Raw genomic sequence first — 21,663 nt, forward strand, 5'->3', positions numbered from 1 at the left:
ATCTCACCCTTCCCTCCAGTCTGAATCTCCCTCTTTGAGTTTAAACCATCAGCCATTGTCCTGTCCCAACAGGCCCAGCTCAGAAGTCTCTCCCCAGCCTCTTTTAATATTGAAAGGCTGCTGCTTTAGTTTGGCAATCATCTGAACAGTGACTTCATGAATATCAAAGTTATCTCTATACTTAGGTAATGCACTGGCTAAACACTTTAATTTTACTTTAAAATAAGATATGGAAAATACAGGGCTGTTTTCCTCATTCACAAATGATTCAGCAGTTAGCTTTTAGCTGACAACAGAGCCCTGGAGCAGGCTGCCCAGAGAGGATGTGAAGTCTCCTTCTCTGGAGATATTCCAAAACCACTTGGACATTGTAATCCTGCATGAGCCACTGTGGGTGCCACTGCTTTAGCATGGGGGTGGGACTGGATGATCTCCAGAGGTCCCTTCCAACTCCCACCATCCTGGGATTCTTTGATGTTACCATGAACAGATTATGGCCACAGAGAGCCACAAACAACTGCAGGATAAGGAGATGAACCAGCAGAAGTGTGCAGAGGTGGTTAAAGCCACCAGCATTCTGGCTTTGATCAGCAATAGTGTGGCCAGCAGAATCAGGGCAAGGATTGTGCCCCTGTGCTGGGCACTGGTGAGGACACACCTTGAGTGCTGGGTTCTGTTTTGTGCCCCCACTGCAAGAAGGACATTGAGGGGCTGGAGTGAGTCCAGAGAAGGGCAACAGAGCTGGTGAAGCATCTGGAGAACAAGTCTAGAGAGGTGCAGCTGAGGGAACTGGGGTTATTCAGTCTGGAGCAAAAAAGAGAACAAGTGATAGGACAAGAGGAAATGCCCTCAAATTGCACCAGGGGAGATTCAAGTGGGTCATTAGAAGAAACTTCTTCTCTGCGAGGGTTCTCAAAGACTGGAAGAGGCTCTCCAGGAAGATGGTTGAATCCCCATCTCTGGAGGTGTTTCAAAGTCACAGAAATGTGGTGCTGAGGGACATGGTTTAGCTCCAGACTTGGCAGAGTTAGAGAATGGTTGGACGTGATGATCGTGGCTGTCTTTCCCAACCAAAATGATTCTGTGATTTTATAATAAGGATTAGGACAAGGATAAGTGTACTGATGGGGACAAGGATAGGGATAGAGCTAAGGATAGGGAAAGAGCTAAGCACAGGGTAAGGATAGGAATAGGGACGAGGATGGGAGTATGAATAGGGAGAAGGGTAGAAGATAGGGTAAGGGTAGGGATAAAGCTAAGGATAGAGGTAGGACTAAGGATTGGGCTATGAGAGGGGTACGGACAAGGAGAGGGATAGGGTTAAATATAGGGGTTAGGATAGGGATACGGTCAGGGATAAGGATAAGGCAAAACAGCCTCATTAATAAAAGTCATCCAGTACTGTATGTGTGTCGAAATTCGGGTTTATATTCATGAACTGCAGTGGGACTGCATACCGCAAAGCGGCTGGGAAGCAGCTCCCAGAAACCACAGCCTGCAGACCACCCTCCTTTCAGAGGGCCGAATATCATCCGGATGGGGTAAAACTGAACAACGAGTCCCTCGCAGCTGGGTAACGTAGCGCCCAGGAGCCGCCGGCTGCAGGGCAGGCCCCTTCCCACCATGGAGGCCCCGCCCCGCCGAGCGGCTTCCCTGCTCTGCGCTTGCGCGGCCCCAGCGGCGCGTGCGCCTCTGCTCCGCGCGTCCCCGCAGCCTCTCTTAAGGGCGGTCTGGCCATGGCGGCCGGCGAGGTGGCGGTGGCGGAGTCCGCCGAGCAATTCCAGCAGCTGCTGCAGCAGAAGGACAGGTGGAGCCGGGCACGGGTGGGGATGGGGTCCGAGGGTGGTGGGATGCGGCTGTGGAGCGCTGAGGGAGCGGGGCCTGCCGCCGGGAATACCCCGCGCTGGGGGTGGCCTGATCCGGCCTTCCCCGGGAGGGCGCCGGCGGGGCTCGATGGGATGAAGGTGCTGTTGGATTTGTCCCAGTCTCCCCTCGGGTGTGTCTCCGGGATCCCTTCGCGCCTTTGGGCCGAGCTCCGTGAAAGGCTTGTGTCTGCCGAGGCCGCGTTCTGCCTCAGGCCTGAATGAAACCTTCGTGGGGAAGTAAAAACCCATGTAAGACTGGAGAAAGGCTTCAGGTTTGCTTCTCGGCATGGTTTGTTTTGTTTTTTTTTTTTTTTAAGCAGCAGTTTCTTCAGGCTCTAAGGCTGCTCAGGCGTCCAGGCGGAGTGGTGTTGAAGCTGGAAGCTTGCAGCTGGCCCTGCTGCAGCTCCAAAGCCGCATCAGGACCTGCTGTACGGGATGGGAACCCGTTTTGTGCTTCGTTTTGCTAGTGTTTTTCTTACTGTCCTAATGTTTTGAATCACTCTTGCTATTTTTCAAGTGCTTAGATTCACAGAGTTGAAAGGGACCTTAGAGATCATCTAGTTCTAACTCCCCTGCCATGGGCAGGGAAACCCTCAACTAGATCAGGTTGCTCAAGGCCTCATCCAGCCTTGAACACCTCTAGGTGTCAAGATGCCACAAGTGTAGCCTAATTGTAACCTTAAGAGGAGTTGTTCTCTGAATGAATTTGGTGGTGAACTCCCCTTCAAGCACTTGGTCCAAATTACAGTATGTTCCTCGTGAAGAACATTTTTAACTGTATATTGCAGTTGCAGTTCAACAAATTCACTATCCTTGTGAAAGGTGTGGTAGATCTAAGTAGAAGACTAGATAGTAGGAGGAAATTCTTTGCAGTGAGGGTAGTGAGACACAGGAACAGGTTGCCTGGGGAGGTTGTGGATGCTTCTTCCTTGGACGTGTTCATGGCCAGGTTGGATAAGGCCTTGAGCAACCTGGTCTAGTGAAGGTGTCCCTGTTGCTGACAGGGGCGTTGGAACTAGATGATTTTAAAAATCCTTTCTAACTCAAAGGATTCTATGAATCTGTGAAGCTGTTTCATCGTAAGACTTGATTAAAACTGTCCATCCTTGATCCATTTTTAACAGTTTGAGGTCTTAATGGTGTCATTGAAGTGTGTAGGTTAAGAGATACACTGGAAGAGGTCTCTAGTGGTGTTTCAAGTGAAGGATGTGATGGAAAACCAATCTTGGAGCAAAACTCTTACTCTTTGTCAGGGCTTGGTCTGTCATCTGAAATACTGAGCTGCCGCTGCTTTTGTCATGTTAAAATGTTCTGTCTGTTGCGACTGGGTCTTTTCATACATATAAATGACTTTTCCCCCTCTCCCAACCCACCCAATTCTTTTCACCTCATTACTTTGTGGCAAAATCTCCTTGGTTACAGTCTGATGTGAAGAGCTGAAGAGCTTGTCCCCACTGCTCCAAAATCTTAATTAAAGGTATCACTACGAGTGTCTCAGGTTTTTCAAGGAGTTCATATCTAATCCTGTTAGTAGGAGTAAGTCAGCCTTAAGCAGGGTTTAATTGCTAGTGTCAATTCTGAGCATTGAAATCAGTCCAGAGCACCCTCACAGCTCTTGGGATTGAAGGTAGGACTTGATGATCTGAGGCCTTTCCCAACTTTAATGATGCTGTGAATCGTAGAATCACAGCCTGGTTTGGAAGGGACCTTTCAAGGTCAGCTAGTCCACCTCTCTGCAGTCAGCAGGGACATCTGCAGCTAGAGCTGGTTGCTCAGGGCCCTCAACAACCTGACCTGCTGTGGTTCCAGAGATGGGGCATCTCCCACCTCTATGGGCAACCTGAGCCAGGCTGAATCTCCCTTTTTGAGTTTCAGCCATCACCCTTTGTCCTGCCCCATCAGGCCCTGCTCAAAAGTCTGTTCCCAGCTTTCTCATCCCCTTTAAGTCCCGAAAGGCACCCAGAAGGTGTCCCTGGAGCCTTCTCTTTGTTTATAATTAGAGATGATTTTCATTTGGGATCGTTGTTGGTGGTGACTCATGTACAAGAGTGTTTGAAGAATGGCAGGTGACAGAAATCTTCCTGAGCTCAGGTCTAAATTTGTAAGGCTGGCACTTGCAGAAGAGCTTTGCTTTGTCATTCCTTCATTTATTTATATATGTATGTATTTATTTATTATTTTACCACCCTATAAACTTTGCAGCTGTTCACATCAAAGTTTGTTTGCTTAAGCTCAGGAGAAACACCTGATGGAACCAATTTGATGTGATTTCTATTCACATCTGTGACTTCCAGTCTCTAAATGTTGAGTGTGATCTATGTCAAACATTCAAGGACATTCATGAGGAATGGTCCTTTACTAGCAAACTACAGGATGACATTTTCGTTTGTGCTTCCTTGTCTTAAAAGTGCTGCGGTTGGGTTTGGAGTATTCTCTGAAAAAGCTTTGAAGTCCTTCTCTTTGCAGGTTCTCAGGTTTACTTTTTCTTCAGAGAGGTGTTGTAGGTGGTGAGGTAGTTCATGTGTTTGTGTTTGGTTGATTATTGTTTTGTTGTGGATTTTTTTGGCACAGCAACTCAGACTTCTTCATTTAGTAAAAAATGCTATTACTCTTCTCTTTTTAAATAGGTCCCTTGTAGTTGTGCACTTCTGGGCACCATGGGCTCCTCAGTGTGCTCAAATGAATGAGGTTATGGCAGCACTAGCAAAGGAACACACCCAGGTTTCATTTGTGAAGGTAAGTCATAGAATCCCAGCATGGGTTGGGTTGGAAGGGACCTTGAAAATTCATCTAGTCCAACCCCTCTGCACTCAGTGGGAACACCTGCAAGTAAAGCAGGTGGCTCAGAGCCCCTACCAACCTGATCTGCAATGGTTCCAGGGATGGGGCATCTCCTACCTCTATGGGCAGTCTGGGTCAGGCTCTCACCACCCTCAGTGTCAAACATTTCTTCCTTCTCTCCAGTCTGAATCTCTGTCTTTTGGTTCAAACCATCACTCCTTGTCCTGTCACAAGAGGCCCTGCTCAAAAGTCTCTCTTCAGCTTTCCTATCAGTCCTTTAAAGAACTGCAAGGCCACCAGCAGGTCTCCCTGGAGCTTTCTCTTCTCCCAGCTGAACAACCCCAACTCAGCTGTTCCTGAGCACAGGGTCTCTAGTCCTCCCATCACTCCTGTGGCCTCCTCTTGTCCCTCTTCAATGGATCCATGTCTGTGCTGAAGACTGCAGAGCTGGCCCCAGCACTACAGATGGGGTCTCAGCAGAGCAGAGGGGCAGAATCCCCTCTCTTAATCTGCTGGCCACACTTTTTTCTGTACTAAGAAGTTGAAAAGCTTTTTCTTATGTGCTCTGGATTGCAGGTTTCTGTTTGAAACACTTAGATCTGTTGCCACATTTTTTTAACCCGTAACTTTGCAGTTACAGAGCTGGTCTTAAACCACCTTGTACTAGATCTGTTTGTCCAGAGGAGTTGTGGATGCCCCCACACTGGAAGTGTTCAAGGAACAGGGCCTTGAGCAGCCTGGTCTGGTGGAAGGTGCCCCTTCCCATGGCAGGGGAGTTGGAACTAGATGATCTTTAAAGTCCCTTCCAACCCAAACCATTCCGTGATTCTCTCATTCAATAGGTTTTTAGCCCATGGACAGAAAACCACACACTGGAGTTTATAAAAAGATGTATTTTCTTAGCAAATTATTCTGTTGTAGAATTTCAAAGTAAGCATTTGAATGCAGAATAAAATGAGAAGCAATAATCTGGCCAAGCTTGCCCCACAATACTTGCAGGAGTTAAAATGTAGTAGCCCATCAATAGTTTATTGAAGAAACACTCCTTTTTTTCCCCCTCATAATTTGCAGAAGGCTGCAAATGTCACTCATGATGTACTGCCCCTTGAAATTAGTCAATAGAGCAAACAGCAAGAATTGCTGTGGGCAGAAAATAAGCACTGTAATCATGACATAACTGGGGTCAGTGATTTATGGATTTCAATATAGTGGGAGCTGCATATGATTGAAAATTTACTAGGTCACTAGTGCACCCAAAAAAAATTTTTATTCGCAGCCTCAGGGCATCTTTTGAAATGTGCAACAAAATAAAAACCTCTGAACCTGTTTCAACACCGTGTAGGCTGGGGTGGGTGAGATGCCAAGCCAGTGAGGCTCATTTAAATGCAAATGCATCCCAAACTTCTGTTTCAAATCCTTTTTAAATGGGGGGGGGGGGAGGGGGAAAAAAAAGCCCAGAAGGACATTCTAGAGGGGATTGACATCTGCAGTCAAACTTGAAAGAAGATTATGAAAATAATCTCTGGGATTTTTTTTGGGTTTGTTTTCTGTGTGTCCTTTTTTTTTTATTATTTTAATCTGGTTTTTTTTTTCTGTTTTGTTATTTAGCTGGAAGCTGAAGCTATGCCTGAAGTATCTGAAAAATATGAAATTACTTCTGTCCCAACGTTTTTATTCTTTAAGGTAAGAGAAAATGGACTTAATATATATATTTGTTTACTACTAATACCTTAAGAACTTCCTCAGTTGGAGAAACACTTATGTATCTGCTTTAAATCTATCCTGTGGAACCCCAAAAAAGATAGGAGTGCTTCTTACAGTTTAAATCTGATATTTCAGAGCTTCCTTAACTACTCTGGTTCTTACATAGTTCATATTTTAGTTGCCCTACCTCATATTCATAGATTTGTAGAATGGTTTGGGTTGGAAGGGACCTTAAAGATCATCTAGTTCTGACCCCCCTGCTAAGGGCAGGAACACCTTCCATTAGACCAAGTTATTCAAGGTTCCATCCAACCTGGCCTTGAACACCTTCAGGGAGGGGGCATCCACAGCCTCCCTGGGCAACATGATCCAGTGTCTCAAAAACATTTCAGTGATATTTCCTTGTTCTACAACATGGCTAAAATCCAAGGAAATAGTCTTTCAGCAGAAGTGAGAAGTCTGGGTCATGTTTGCCCGTGATAAAGAAAATAATGTTGATTTTTTAATTAATATTTCCTTCTTTTTAATAAACTAATATATTTTGTAGTGTTAGCAGCAGCCAGCCAACAGGCTTATGGCCTGTAATTGCACCAGGGTGGTACTCCAGGTGTGGCCTTACTAGGGTAGAGTGTGAGAAGAACCTTCTTCCATCTGCTGGTCATATTCTGTTGGCCTTATGAGGAGTGGCTGAAGGACGTGGGTTTATTTAGTCAGTAGAAGAGGAGGCTGAGGGGAGACCTCCTTGCTCTCTAGAACTTCCTGAAAGGAGGTTGGAGTGAGGTAGGGCTTGGTCTCATCTCCCTAGTATCAGGTGACAGAACGAGAGGCAGTGGTCTGAAATTGGGCCAGGGGAGCTTTAGGTTGGATGTGATGAATAATTTGTTTCCTGCAGGAGCGGTCAGGCGCTGGAGCAGGCTGCACAGGGAGGTGGTGGAATCACTATTCCTGGAGGTGTTGAAGAAACATGTGGACATGGCACTTGGGGACATGGTTTAATAGCCACTCTTGGGTTGACAGTTGGACTCGATCTTAGAGGGCTTTTCCAGCTGAAAAAATTCTGTGATTCTGTGAGTGGTGTGAGCCTTGGAACTAAAGGCTCTCTGAAAGATCAATACCCTAATCCAGCCTGCATCTGAAAATCTATACTTTATATGGTGACTCTACTATATTTTTATTACAGTACAAAGCCTGAGTTTAATCCTTTAACACAAACCTGTCTTTTGGTTCCCATAGAATTCTCAGAAAGTTGACAGATTAGATGGTGCACATGCCCCAGAGCTGACCAAGAAAGTGCAGCGCCATGCATCCAGCAGCTCCATCTCTGTTGGCTCCAATGAGACTGCTAAAGAAGACCTCAACGTGCGTCTGAAGAAACTCATCAATGCTGCCCCATGCATGCTGTTTATGAAAGGGTCTCCAAAAGAACCTCGCTGTGGTAAGGAGTTCCTCAAGTTCTCATTCAGTTTTGATCCCCTCACTCCAGGAAAGACGCTGAGATGCTGGAGTGTGCCCAGAGAGGAGCAACAAAGCTGGTGAAGGGTCTGGACAACAGGCCTGGTGAGGAGCAGCTGAGGGAACTGGGGTTGTTCAGCTTGGAGATGAGGAAGCTGAGGGAAGACCTCCTTGTTCTCTACCAACTTCCTTAAAGGAGGTTGGAGCCAGGTGAGGCTTGGTTTCTTCTCCCAAGGAACAAGTGACAGGACAGGAGAAAATGGCCTCAAGTTGCACCAGGGAAGATTTAGTTGGGCATGAGGAACAATTTCTTCCTCCAGAGGGTTGTGTGAACCATGGTACAGAGTAAGGTTTGTCCCCTCAGCTGTATGATTACTACCAATTATATCTGGATGCTATGTATGGATAAGTGTGGACTGTGGTAAAAGTTGTTTGCAGGAGTCACAGAATCATTCTGGTTGGAAAAGACTTCCAAGACTGAATCCAACCATTCTCTAACTCTGCCATGTCTGGTGCTAAACCATGTCCCTCATCACCACATCTCTGTGATTTTTGAAACTCTTCCAGGGATGGGGATTCAACCACCTGCCTGAGGAGCCTCTTCCAGTCTTTGAGAACCCTTTCAGTCAAGAAGTTTCTTCTGATACCCAACTTAAACTTCTCCTGAGGTCATTTCTTCTTGTCCTGTCACTTGTTCATTGAGAGAAGAGACTAACCTTCACCTGGCTCCAGCCTCCTTGCAGGGTGTTGTAGAGAGCCAGAAGGTCTCCGCTCAGCCTCCTTTTCTCTAGGCTGAACCACCCCACTTTCCTCAGCTGCTCCTCACCAGACCTGTTCTCCAGACCTTTCCCAAGCTTTGTTGTCCTTCTCTGGATCTGCTTCAGCACCTCAATGTCATTCTTGGAGCGAGGGGCCCAAAACAGAACCCAGGATTCACGCTGTGGCCTCACCAGTGCCCAGTAACAGAGGGACAATCCTTGTCCTGGTCCTGCTGGCCACACCATTGCTGATCCAAGCAAGGTTGCTGGTGGGCACCTGGCTGCTTCTTGGCCCCTAGGGCACACTGCAGTTCATTAGGAGTATTTTTTATTGGTGTAGAATCTGCAGTGGCATTTATGACTATCTACATAACCACTGAAACCCTTCTGTTGACAGTTTATTTATTCCTTGTCATGCTCATATGGCATTTCCTCAGAAACTCAGCCTAAATCTTTTGTTACAAAATCAAAGCTTTTCTGCCACTTCATCCCTAAACAGAACACTTCCAGCCTACTGCCATAACCCTTCAGAACCAAACCCCACGAATCAATCTTTCTCCTTTGCATGTCATTGCCTACAGCTAAAATAAAGCTGGGGTTTTTCTCTCCACCCCCCCACTAACTCCTTCTAGTAGAAGTGAGTTAATATGGAATCACCATCAGCAATCAGCCTGTAGCTGTTTACTAATGAACTCCCAGATGTCTGAAGGATTTCAGAATCTCTGTTTGACTTCAGGCTGTACATGAACTTAACACTACAGCTCTGGAAAGAAAAGCAACTTAGATGCCATACATACAAATGCTATTTCCTACCTCCATAAATTGTAGATCAGAATTGCAGCAAAAAAATAAACAAATCCCTATTTCAAAAACTAATAGGTGGGCTTGCAAGCTGAAGTCAAAAGGTTATTTTTCCTTAGAACTTAGGTTCTTCTACCCATTTGAAGCTTATTTATTTTCTTTTATTCCTTTATTAAAGCCTTTGTCTCTCTTTTTTAATATTTTGGTGTTCCTCACCCCTGGAGAGGTTTCAAAGCTGTGTAGATGTGGTGCTGAGGGCCATGGTTTAGTGATGTTCTGGCAGTGCTGGGTTAATGGTTGGACTTGATGATCTGAAAGGTGTCTTTGAACACAAAAGATTCTATGATTTGGATAGAGGTTGTCATTTCTCTGCACACCATTTGATGAGATTATAAGGGAGTTTGAATCCAAACCAGAACAAGTTGGGCAAGATAATAACCACATAATATCATCATCCTATTGGAATAGGTTGCCCAGGAAGGTGGTGGAGTCACCATCCCTGGAGGTGTTCAGGAAACATGGCCATGGTGCTTTGAGAATGGTTAATAGCCATGGTGGTGTTGGGTTGATGGTTGGGCTCGATCTTAGAGGTCTCTTCCAACTGGAACAATTCTATGATTCTGTATCAATATCTTGATGAGGGGATTGAGTGGTCCTTCACAAAGTTTGCAGATGACACCACAGTGGGCAGGAGTATTGATCTGCTCAAAAGTAGTAAGGAACACCAGAGCTGTTTGGAGCTCATTATCTAGAAGAATTAATAAGTTTTAAGGTGAATGAGGATTAGTAGAGCCATGGGAAGGCATTGTTCAAAATGACATGGAATTCTTCTCTTTGTGTTCACAGGTTTCAGCAGGCAGATGGTGGAGATTCTGAACAAACATAGTGTTTCTTTTAGCAGTTTTGATATTTTTTCTGATGAAGAAGTTCGTCAGGGGCTGAAAACATACTCAAATTGGCCAACCTACCCACAGCTGTACGTAGCTGGAGAGCTCATAGGTGGACTTGATATTGTCAAGGTTAGAAATGGTGAAATTCTTCATCTTGTTGTTTGGCAGAAGGGTGGTTTTCTTCCCTTTAATGTCTGTCTGCTCAATCTCCCTAGGAACTTGAGGCATCTGGAGAACTGGACACAATCTGTCCTAAGGCACAGAAGTTGGAGGACAGGTGTGATGTATTCTGTCACTGTATTATGGGTGCTTGGTTTTGAGTTTTGCTGTATGTCTGTTTATATGGGTGGGACTCCCTGGATAAATTCCTCTTCTTTGGCTTGGGTACCCACACCAGCTGGATAGCATATAGGCAGACTTGATATTGTAAAGGCATTGACATTTATCCTAGGCTGTGGCCACCAGGTCAAAGGAAGTTCTCTTTCCCCTTTACTCTGTCCTAGGGAGGCTACATATAGAGTATTGGATCAGTTCTGGGCCCCCCAGTTCAAGAAAACGGGAGTCTGGACACATGAGTCCAACCTTCAATGCCCCCTACCCACCAGCTCTTGCTGAGCATTGATCAGATTCCCTCTGGGGCTGCTCTTCTCCAGGCTCAACAGCCCCAGGTCTCTTAGCCTTTCCTCCTCACAGAGATGTTCCAGGCCCCTCAGCATCTTTGGAGCCTCTGCTGGAACTGTCTCCAGTAGTTCCCTGTATCTCTTGAACTGGGGAGCCCAGAGGTGGAGGAGAACCTCCCTTGGCCTACTGGCTGCACTCTTCATGCACCTCAGGATGCCATTTGCCTTCTTGGCCATGGAGGTGCACTGCTGGCTCGTGGGCAACTTGTTGTCTACCAGCACTCCTAGGTCTTTCTCTGCAGAGCTGCTTTCCAGCAGGCTAACCCCTGTTCTGTTCTGGTGTACCTTCTCCTTGTGCATTTGGTTTTCCTGTTGAAACAAAGTTTGGGGTAATAACGAAGCTGTTCTGTCTTGTCTTTTTCATGTAGACTTAAAAACTTGATCAACAAAGCTCCTGTGATGCTTTTCATGAAGGGAAGCAAACAGGTGAGAGAAAGTTGCAGAATGTTACATTTAGACTGTTTTTTAAATAGTGAGAATGACTTTTTGTTTGTTTTCTTTCTTAAGTGGAAATTGACAGGTTTTTGGCTGCTTGTTTGGTGTTTCTACAAGCTGTGGAAGAACAGATCCTGTTCTGATAGATAAACATTGCTAAAATGCTGTTTTACTGTAGAACCAGGGAATTTGCTGCCCTACAAGTGATGTCTATCAGTTGATCCATGATTCAGGAATGACTGGAAGATCTGTGCACATCCTTTTGGTCTTAGTTGTTAATTATCTTTGCAGATAATGGATTTTCATCTGATGCTGAGTGTCTGCTTCTGATCTTAGCCTATTTGGGCATCGCCCAAAGTTTATCTCAGCATAATTTCTCTTCAAACTTCCCTCTGCTCACCTTCTAGATTTCTCTGACTTTATTATGCTTTCACAACTCTACTTAAAGTTACTAGATGGTTTTAAGACTAAAGTCAATTTCCACATGCCATTGGGCAGGAGAGTTGATGTCCTGGAGGATAGAGAGGCTCCTCAGAGGGATCTCTGGCCAGGCTGGATTGATGGACTGAGGCCAGTGGGATGAGGTTCAACAAAGCAAGGTTCTGGGTTCTGCATTTGGGTCGCAACCCAAGGCTTGGGGTAGAGTGGCTGGAAACTGCCTGTTGGAAAAGGAGGAAGGGGTGTTGATCAGCAGCAACTGAAGATAATCCAGTGTGTGTCCAGGTGGTCAAGAAGGCCACCCGCATCCTGACTTGGATCAGCAGTAGAGTGGTCAGCAGGACCAGGGCAGAACGAGGCCACACCTTGAGTATTGGGTTCTGTTTTGGACCCCTCTTTCCGAGAAGGGACTGGAGCAGGTCCAGAGAAGGGCAGTGAGGCTGGTGAGGTGTTCTGGAGAAAGGTCTGGTGAGGAGCAGCTGGGCGACCTGGGATTGTTAAGCCTGGACAAAAGGAGGCTGAGGGGAGACCTTCTGGCTCTCTACAACTCCCTCAAAAGAGGTTGGAGCCAGGTGGGGGTTGGCCTCTTCAGCAAAGGAACAAGTGACAAGACAGGAAGAAATGGCCTCCAGTTGCCCTCAGGGGAGGTTTAGGATGGACATAAGGAACAATTTCTTTGTGGGAGAGGGTTGTCAAGGCCTGGCCTAGGCTGCCCAGGACAGTGGTGGAGTCCCCATCCCTGGAGGGGTTTCAAAGCTGTGTAGTTGTGGTTCTGAGAGACATAGGTTAGCAAGCAACTTTGCAGTGTTAGTTTAATGGTTGGACTTGATCTGAATGGTCTCTTCCAATCAAACCAATTCAGTGGTTCTCTAAATGATTCACTCTTTCTTCAGTGCATGGAATGGTCCTTGTCTGCTGTCTTTGAGCTGCACTTAAGTGATCTTGCTCACTAAAACTGTGACTGAAGACAGACAAGTGCTAGTCCTCAGGATTAAAATAACAAGAAATTACTGGAAAACAAAGATGACTCTTTGTGGTATGTACTCAAAGTCAGCAGGGGGTCAATGATTCCCTTTTACACAGCAAGGAGCTCCAGTTCTTCCTGTCCAAATGACTTGAATGGCACCCAGCTGAGACATCTTACTGGGGTGGTTTGGCCTAAATGTGAACTGAGCTCTTCATATTACTCATCTTTCCATCGCATTGTCTCATCTGTTGCCTAAGCTTTCTCTCTTCATTAAAATCAAATCATTTTAAGGTGTTACAGGCTGTTTAGGAAGCTCTTACATTGTCACTGTGGGTTATGCTGCCTCACTGAAATAGTGTCAACCAGCTGAGGTCTTCTCAACTTAGTTATAGCTGCTTTCAAACCTGTCTTGCCTACAGAAAGCAAGAGTTTGGGCAAGTTGTTTAACATGTTTTGAGTGTGAGTGAAATCAACAAGAAGAAGGAATAGTCTGGGTTAAATCAGTGTCTGGGTGATCTCAAATTCAGTATCTTGGCATTGGCAGGGACACCTAGAACATGCTGCTCAAGGCCTGCTCAGATTGCTCAATCATCTCACACCACAACTGAGGGAAGTGTTTAATACTCTCAATGTTCTCATTTATTTTAGCAGAGCACATACTGACTGAGACAGTCAGTATTGTTCAAAGCTCAGAAAGTATAAAGAAAACTGAAAAAAGGGATTCTTAGCAGATTTACTCAGCCAGTAAGGTCATCACTAGCAGTAACTTGGTAATAACTTCAGCGTAGCTCAAGAACTTTGGGATTTTGTGTATTAAATATAGCAGATATTAACAAACATCTCTTTTGCATTCTAGATGGCAAAGTGTGGATTCAGCAAGCAAATTCTAGAGATCCTGAATAACACTGGGTATGTAAGTGGGGTTTGAGTGCATTTGGGAAGCCAGTTCTGCTTGAAAAAACAAGTTTTCATAGATTCATAGAATGGCTTGGGTTGGAAGGAACCTTAAAAGTCATCTAGTCCTAGCCCTCTCATTCTTCAGTATGAGGGTGGTGGGGTTCTGGAACAGGTTGCCCAGGGAGGGTGTGGATCCTTCCTCCCTGGAGGTGTTCAAAGCTAGGCTGGATGAGGCCTCGAACAACCAAATCTAGTTGAGAGGCATCCCTGCCCATGGCAGGTGGGTTGTAGTAGATGATCTCTGAGGTCCCTTCCAACCTAAGCCATTCTTATGATGATTCTAAAATCCACAACCCCCCTGAGCAGTCTGTTCCAGCTTCCTGTCTCTATTATATAAATGGAGAGTTTGGAAAATATTAATGGAAGGCTTCCCCACACATAATTTTCTAAAGAGTATTTTAAAGTATCTTTAAGAGTAAATGGCTCCTACACTCATTTGACACCAAGTCAAAGGTGATGTGTCAGCTGTTACACTGCTTTAGCATTGCTGCAGAGTGATTGTCTTGCTCTGACTGAGGAGTTGATTCCAACCTTGCAGCTTTTCTTTCTTTGCTGTGAGTGTTGGCATGAAAGAAATCCTGATCCTGATAAGCAGCTTGTCTTGGAGAGGTCCCTCTCGATCTCATTCCTTAACATTGGAGCCTCTTATGTTATCTAGCCTCAGTCTTCCTCTTCAAAGGGATTCTTGTACTGAGGGAGATTCCTATCATCTTCCTTTGAATTAAACTCTTGTTCTGGTTGTACTGCTGGGTAGAGGTTAAGCAGTTGTCTTGATCACCTGATGTTAGAATGGGCTTTTGAGGTAATACATCAATAGCCAGCTTGGAGACAAGTATCAGGGACTCAAATCATCATTCTTTGTGGCTGGCTCTGGTCCTCCTGCAGGAATCTACTTAACCTGCTGGCTGTTGAAGAGTGACAGCTCTTAGGACACAGGGCTTGTGTGAGCTTAGAGCTAGAAGCCCTCTGCTGTGAGGACATGCTGAGAGAGTTGGGGTTCTTCAGTCTGGAGAAGGGAAGGCTCCAGGGAGACCTTCTGGTGGCTTTTCAGTACCTAAAAGGGCCAGTCAGAAAGCTGAGGGCAGACTTTTGAGCAGGGCCTGTTGTGAAAAGGACAAGGGCTGATGGTTTGAACTCTGAGGGAAATTCAGATTGGAGAAAAGGAAAAAGTGTTGGAGGGTAGTGATAGCCTGACCCAGAGGTTGCCCTGAGAGGAGGGAGATGTCCCATCCCTGGAACCATTGCAGGTTAGGTTGTTTGGGTCTCTGAGCAACCAGATTGCAGATGTCCCTGCTGACTGCAGGGGGGTTGGAGTGGATGATCTTTAAAGGTCTCTTTCAACCCAAAATACTCTATGATTCTATGAATTACACACCAAAACTCATGTAAGAATTAAGCAGCAAAGCACAGAGACGTTTAGTTGTTGTGTTTTTACACAAGTAGTACATGAAGATGGTGAAATAGCTGCAGCTGGGTGATTAAAAACTTTCAGAATATGTGTGTGTACATCCTTATTTTTTTTAAGCTAATACTGAATTACTTCAAAAACATTTTGGCCAGTTAAAACCTGAGCTACACAGCTTAATTTCATAGTGTGTTATGCTGTCATCTGTGTGTTTATAAAGATTTTTCCCTTGCAACTAGACTTTGGTGTTTTTTTTTTTACATTAGTTATTAAGTCACTTTTTGACAACAGATATTGACTTGGCTGACATTAGGTGTTGACTTTTTAACTCCCATTACCTGTTAATTCTGAGTGATTTGGCAGCCAGCTTGCAGAAGTACCCATTTTCCAACCAAAACTATTTGATGATTCCGTTTTTTTTTTTTTTTTTTTTTTAGGGCTTTACATTCCCCAACTCCTCAGCATATGATGACATTTTGTTTTCTTTTCTAGTGTTGATTATGAGACGTTTGACATACTGGAAGATGAAGAGGTAATGAAGCTCCTCAATCATTGATTTCATCTTTGCTTTTACTCAAGCTGGAAGCTGACATTGAAGTTTGTTTTTCCTAGGTGAGGCAAGGATTAAAGACCTTCTCAAACTGGCCAACGTATCCTCAGCTGTACGTGAAAGGTGAACTCGTTGGAGGGCTGGATATTGTGAAGGTAAGACTGGGAGAGTCTTTTTTTGAGGTATATAGTGACCATTTGGTTAAACTGAGATTTTTTTTTACCCATAACACAGAAATTCTTGAGTAGTGACCTTAGAACCATAGAACCATTACAGTTGGAAAAGATCTCTTAAGATCATCAAGTCCAACTGTCAGCCCAACACCACCATGGACACTAAACCATGTCCCTCAGCACCACATCTCCATGGCTTTGAAAGCCCTCCAGGGGTGGTGAATCCAGCACATCCCTAGGCAGCCTGTTCCAAAGCCTGACTTCTTTCAGTGAAGAAATACTTCCTAATGACTTGGTTGGTTTTACTGTGACTTCTTCTGATGTCACTAGTGGTGTTCCCCAGGGCTTAGTACTGGGGCCAGATCTCTAATATCTTTATCAGTGATATGGACAAGGGGATCAAGGCAGCCTCAGTGAGTGCAGATGACAGTAAGCTGGGAGGGAGTGTTGGTCTGCTGGAGGGTAGGAGGATCTGTAGAGGCACCAGGATGGGCTGAGCCCAGTGGGATGAGGTTCAACAAGGCCAAGTGCAGGGTCACAACAATGCTCCAGGCTTGGGGCAGAGTGGCTGGAAACTGCCTGGTGGAAAAAGACCTGGAGGTGCTGGTTGATAGTGTCTGAAGATGAGGCAGTGTGTGCCCAGGTGGCTGAGAAGGCCACCAGCATCCTGGCCTGTCAGAAATAGTGTGGCCAGCAGGACAAGGGCAGGGGTTGCACCCCTGTACATGGCCACTGGTGAGGCCATGCCTTGAATCCTGGGTTCAGTTTGGGCCCCTCATTCCAGAGAGGACACTGAGGTGCTGGAGTGTGACCAGAGAAGGGCAACAAAGCTGGTGAAGGGTCAGGAGAATAGATCTGGTGAGGAGCAGCTGAGGGACCCCTGGGGTTGTTCAGCCTGGAGAAGAGGAGGCTGAGGGGAGACTTCTGGCTCTCTACAACTCCCTGAAAGGAAGTTGGAATGAGGTGGATGTTGGTCTCTTATCCTTAGTGACAAGAGGAAATGACCTCAGGTTGCACCAAGGGAGGTGTAGGTTGGGTATTGCAAGAAACTTCTTGACTTGAAACAGTTATTAAAGACTGAAACAGGCTGCCTAGGGAGATGGTATAATCCCCATCCCTGGAGATGTTGAAAAGAGGGACAGATGTGGTACTAAGGGGCATGGTTTAGCATCAGACTTGTTAGAGAATGGTTGGATTCCCATGATCTTAGAGGTCTTCTCCAACTAGCAGAAATTGATGATTGCTTTTATTCTATGTTGCTGTCCTCTCTGTGGAACTTCCATGTTTCTGTCATCTTGACAGGCAGTTGAAAGGAGCCCTCAACCCCTAAAGTTCTCACGTGCCCAGGTTTAGCAGTGAAATATCTTTTCTGGTCATCATTCAGTAACTGTTTCTATACAGCCCATTTTTACCCTCTGGCTGCATTTTTACAGGCTTCTCTTCCTAGTTTTGCTTCTGACATTGCTTTTTCTTCAAATAAGGTGGATGAGACACTTCTTTTCCCAGCAAACAGCCTCGTTCCTGGAAGGAAGTAAAGGTTTATTGTAGTTGTTTGAGTAGACCCTGAAGCCACAACAACAGCTCTTGCATCTCTTACCATGGCTTTTGATTTCTGTAACAGAGCAGGCACAATGTTCTAAACCCCAAATCCTCCTGAGCCCATTCTTGTCTCAAAGGTTTATAGCCAATTCCTCTGACACCATGACTCCAGGGAAGCTACAATCAATAAATCTCATTTAGTTCTAAAAATACTTAAATTCTACACAGGAATTTGATTTATTTAACGAGCGTGGGGGTTGTCTCAGTGATCAGGAAATGTGGTCTTGGGCATTGTGGAGATGCTGGTATTTAAATGCTTGCATTGTTGGAGTGTCTTCAGTTCACACTGATTCTGTGGGTAGATGGTTGGACTTGATGATCTTAAAGGTTTTCCCCAGCCTAAACAATACTATGATTCTATGAATGTTGTCACTGCTTTGAAATACATTTCTGTCCACAGCATAGTGTGTAATAAACTTGAGACAGTTGTTTCTCCTGACATGTGATAAGATAGCTTTAAAAGATGCTCTGGTGGTGCCTATTTCCTGGTGTTGTCTGGGTGTTTAGTAAGTTAACAGCAAAACAAAGGATGGGGAGACTGGTTGACGGGTCAGGATCAAGGATCTAACAGAACAGGTGGCTCTGGATTAGAAAACAAAGACTCTGTCCTGGAGGACAGAAACCACCACTCCTGCAGTCACTTCTATGTCCCAGTTAAAAGAGGCAAATCTCTGAGTCCCAGCATGGTGGGGGTTGGAAAGGACTTCTAGAGATTATCCAGTCCAACCCCCCTGCTAAAGCAGGGCACCCACAGCAGCTTGCCCAGGATCACAATGGCCAGGTGGGGTTGGAATCTCTCCAGAAAAGGAGACTCCACAACCTCTCTGGGCAGCCTGCTCCCTGCAGGGCTCCAGCACCCTACCACCAAAGAAGTTTCTCCTCCTGGTCAGGTAGAACCTCCTGAGTTCTAGTTTGTGCCAGCTATCCCTCATGCTGTCCTGGACACCATTGACAAGAGTCTTGCCCCACACAGGTCCTTCAGTTCTTGCTGAGCATCAAGGAGACCCTTTCTCATGCTACTCTTTTCCAGGCTCAAACAGCCCCAGGTCTCTCAGCCTTTCCTCCTCACAGAGATGCTCCAGTCCCCTCAGCATCTTTAGAGCTTCCACTGGGCTACTGTTTCTTGAACTAGGGAGCCCAGAATTGGACCCAATACTCCAGCTATGGTCTCAGTAGGGCAGAGTAGAGGAGGAGGACTTCCCTTGACCTGCTGGCCAAACTTTTTGGTGCACAGCAGGAGACTTTTGGCCTTCTCAGCCACAAGGACATGCTGCTGGCTTCTGGTGAACTTGTCTTACCATCATTCCCAGGTCTTTCTCCACAGAGCTGCTTTCCAGCAGGTCACCTGTCACCTGTACTGGTGCAGGGGGCTGTTCCTTCCCAGGTACAGGAAGGTGGAAAGATTTGCACTGAAGAAATTTCTCATTTTACTAAACAGACACAAAATAGAATTGAATCACTTTGTGAACTTCAATGTCTTGGTCAAGGAGGACCTCTAGTGGGTCTTTTCATAGTGCAGCCCTCAATAGCCAAGGAATCATTTCCTCATCCTTAATCTGTCCTCCTTGAAATATTGTTACCATCACTGCTAAGTTTGGTTGGGGAATAATCACTGTGTTTCTTCACAGGAACTAAAGGAAAGTGGTGAACTGCTGCCTGTTCTGAAGGGAGAAAATTAACAGAGGAGGACAGCAAGGGGAACCAAAATACTTGGAACAATTTATTCATTTCTAGGTGATATTGGAGCAGTATTTCACTGTGAAAGGTTGGGGTTAGTGCCGTGGAGCCCAACAAGAGTCAACTAAGCCAGCTTGTGTCCAATGTGTCTCACAAGACCATGCTACCTATGAAAATGTGTTTCCACTGAAGAGACAAACATGTCAAGGTCATCAAATTAAATTAAAATATAATGCTCAAGAACTCTCTGAGTTAAAATGATGTTTCTGAAAGTGCTGCTTTCCAAAGTCTGGTTTCTTCCACAGAAGTGGTTTGAGGAACCTTTTAACTCATTCTGCCACTGGCTGGGTTCAGGGTGCTTGTGGAATGCCCACACCACACTTCCAGATGAAGGTGTTTGATGTGGCAATCAGAACACCAGCCTCCAGCAGTTGTGGCAGTGTGAATGGGGCTTCACATCTGAATTTCAATGCTGGTGCTGGTAAAATGCTTTCAAAAGTGGTGTCTTTCTTCACAGGGCTTGTGTTGCTGTGAGGTGTTGGGGACACTCCTGCAGCTCCATGATCTGGGAGTCTCTACTGGGGCTGCATGTGCGCTTTGCTGTTCTGTAGCTGTCTGGTTTTGGTTGGGGTTTTGTCTGAGGAGCTGCAGAGCTGCTGGCTCCAAGCTGGTAGTGAAGGGAACATGGGTGAGTGGAGGCTGCTGCTCTGTGGTGGCAGAGGGGACATTGCACCAGCACAGGTCAACCAGGAAGAGCTGGGAAAACACCAACTACATAAAGCATGCTTGGAAACAATTCCAGCCTGTGGTCAAAACCTTAATTCAAGAAGCTGCTGCCTCACAGGGGTAAGTCTGTCCTTCTGAAAGAACATCTGATCCCTCTGCCTCCAGCACAGGCTGCTGCTAGAGAGAGGAGAATAAAAGAGGCAGTGTGGAGCTGATTAGCACTTGGGATGAGGTGAAGATAAGACCCATGGCAAGGGGGTTGGAACTAGATGATCTTTAAGGTCCCTTCCAACCCAAACCATTCTAGGATTCCAGATTAGCTCAGGGAGATATAGGGTGTGCTGTGGAAGTTGTGTGATTGGTAACTGCAACCAGCCTGCATGCTGCTGGTTCCTGCATCAGCTTTCCACCTGCACACATGGTCACAGAATCACAGAATGGTTTGGGTGGGAAGGGACCTTTAAAGATCATCCAGTTCCAACCCCTGTGTCATGGGCAGGGACACCTCTCACTAGACCAAGTTGCTCAAGGCCTCATCCAACCTCACCTTGAACACCTCTGGAGAGGGGACATCTACAACGTCCCTGGGCAACCTGTTCCAGTGTCTCACCACCCTCGCTCCAAAGAATTTATTCCTAATATCCAGTCTGAATGGTTGTGGAAGGCCAGAGATGTGAAGGTCATGAATAAAAGGGGCAAAACCTCAATTCCTGGCACTGTTGCCACTTGGTGTAAATTTCATCTCTCCCAATATTTGGATTATTTTATAGAATACCAGAATGCTTTGGGGTGGAAGGGACCTTGTCCAGCTCCCTTGCAGTCAGCAGGGACATCTGCAACTAGAGCAGGTTGCTCAGGACCCCTAGACAACCTGACCTGCAATGGTTCCAGAGGTGGAGCATGTCCTACCTCTCTGGTCAACCTGGATCAGGCTTTCACCACCCTCAGTGTCAAACATTCCTTCCTTCTTTCGGTCTGAATCCCACTCTGAGTTCAAACCACCACCCCTTGTCCTGTCACGATGTTGCCTGCCACAAGTGCATATTGTGGAGCTCCTCCCATGGTCGCTCCTGACACATCCAAGGAAAATTGGAGTGTTCTGCATGGAAGAGAAGAAAGGCAACGAAGTGTTGGGGCACCCTCCAGATGGAGAGTTAAGTGATGTCTTGAGCTTCTCTGCTCAAGGTGGCACATTCCATTTTCCTGGTGTAGAAGCATTTGACATCGATGTTTGGGTGCAATTAACATATTCTGCTTAGTTGTGTTTTTTCCTTTTTTTTTTTTTTTTTGTTTGTTTGTTACCCCCTTTTTGTCCCAAGATTTCAGTGTAGATTCTTTTCTCCCTGTACTTTAATAGTAGGGCATAAAATAAAATTAACCATGCCCCTTCCATGCATGTGTTCAAGGCCAGGTTGGATGAGGCCTTGAGCAACCTGGCCTAGTGGAAGGTGTCCCTGTCCATGGCAGGTGGCTTGGAACTGGATGATCTTTAAGGTCACCTCAAGCTCAAGCTGTTCTGTGAATCTACAGTCAAAAGGCAAACTGGTTGGGGTTGTCCATGCTTGGAACTTTTCAGGACTCAACTAAATTAATCTTAAGAGAAGTCAGTTTTGATTAATTTGCTTTTAGAACAGGTTGAACCAGGGGACACACTCTGTCCCAACCTGTATCGGTTTGTAATTTAACTGACATTGTAGTGAAATGGTGGGTGGTGAATATAGTGCAGAACATCAGGTACACCTCCCTTCCAGTGGCCAAAAATGGGGGTCGGAGAATTCCTAAATCCCAGCGTGGTAGGGGGAGTG

The 21,663-nt window shown here is 45.8% G+C and overlaps 1 protein-coding gene across 1 annotated transcript; it reads left to right on the forward strand.

Annotated features, from left to right (window-relative positions):
• Window positions 1–1,736: 1,736 nt before the first annotated feature.
• GLRX3 (glutaredoxin 3) lies at window positions 1,737–19,367 on the forward strand. Its single transcript, XM_054382343.1, has 11 exons — window positions 1,737–1,807; window positions 4,493–4,601; window positions 6,255–6,329; window positions 7,584–7,785; window positions 10,208–10,380; window positions 10,467–10,528; window positions 11,300–11,357; window positions 13,628–13,680; window positions 15,626–15,665; window positions 15,746–15,838; window positions 19,084–19,367. Exons 1-11 carry the CDS (start codon window positions 1,737–1,739, stop codon window positions 19,132–19,134), a joined length of 987 nt encoding a protein of 328 aa, XP_054238318.1. The 3' UTR covers window positions 19,135–19,367.
• Window positions 19,368–21,663: the final 2,296 nt, after the last annotated feature.

The sequence above is a fragment of the Indicator indicator genome, chromosome 7 (assembly GCF_027791375.1).
Source record: "Indicator indicator isolate 239-I01 chromosome 7, UM_Iind_1.1, whole genome shotgun sequence".
Taxonomy (NCBI): domain Eukaryota; kingdom Metazoa; phylum Chordata; class Aves; order Piciformes; family Indicatoridae; genus Indicator; species Indicator indicator.

Excerpts from the sequence above, each read along its gene's own strand:
- GLRX3 (XM_054382343.1), top strand. The coding sequence starts at position 1,737 with ATGGCGGCCGGCGAGGTGGCGGTGGCGGAGTCCGCCGAGCAATTCCAG. Across the intron at positions 4,602-6,254 it reads CCCAGGTTTCATTTGTGAAG|CTGGAAGCTGAAGCTATGCC; the intron begins GTAAGTCATAGA and ends TTTGTTATTTAG. Across the intron at positions 10,529-11,299 it reads GCACAGAAGTTGGAGGACAG|ACTTAAAAACTTGATCAACA; the intron begins GTGTGATGTATT and ends TTTTTCATGTAG.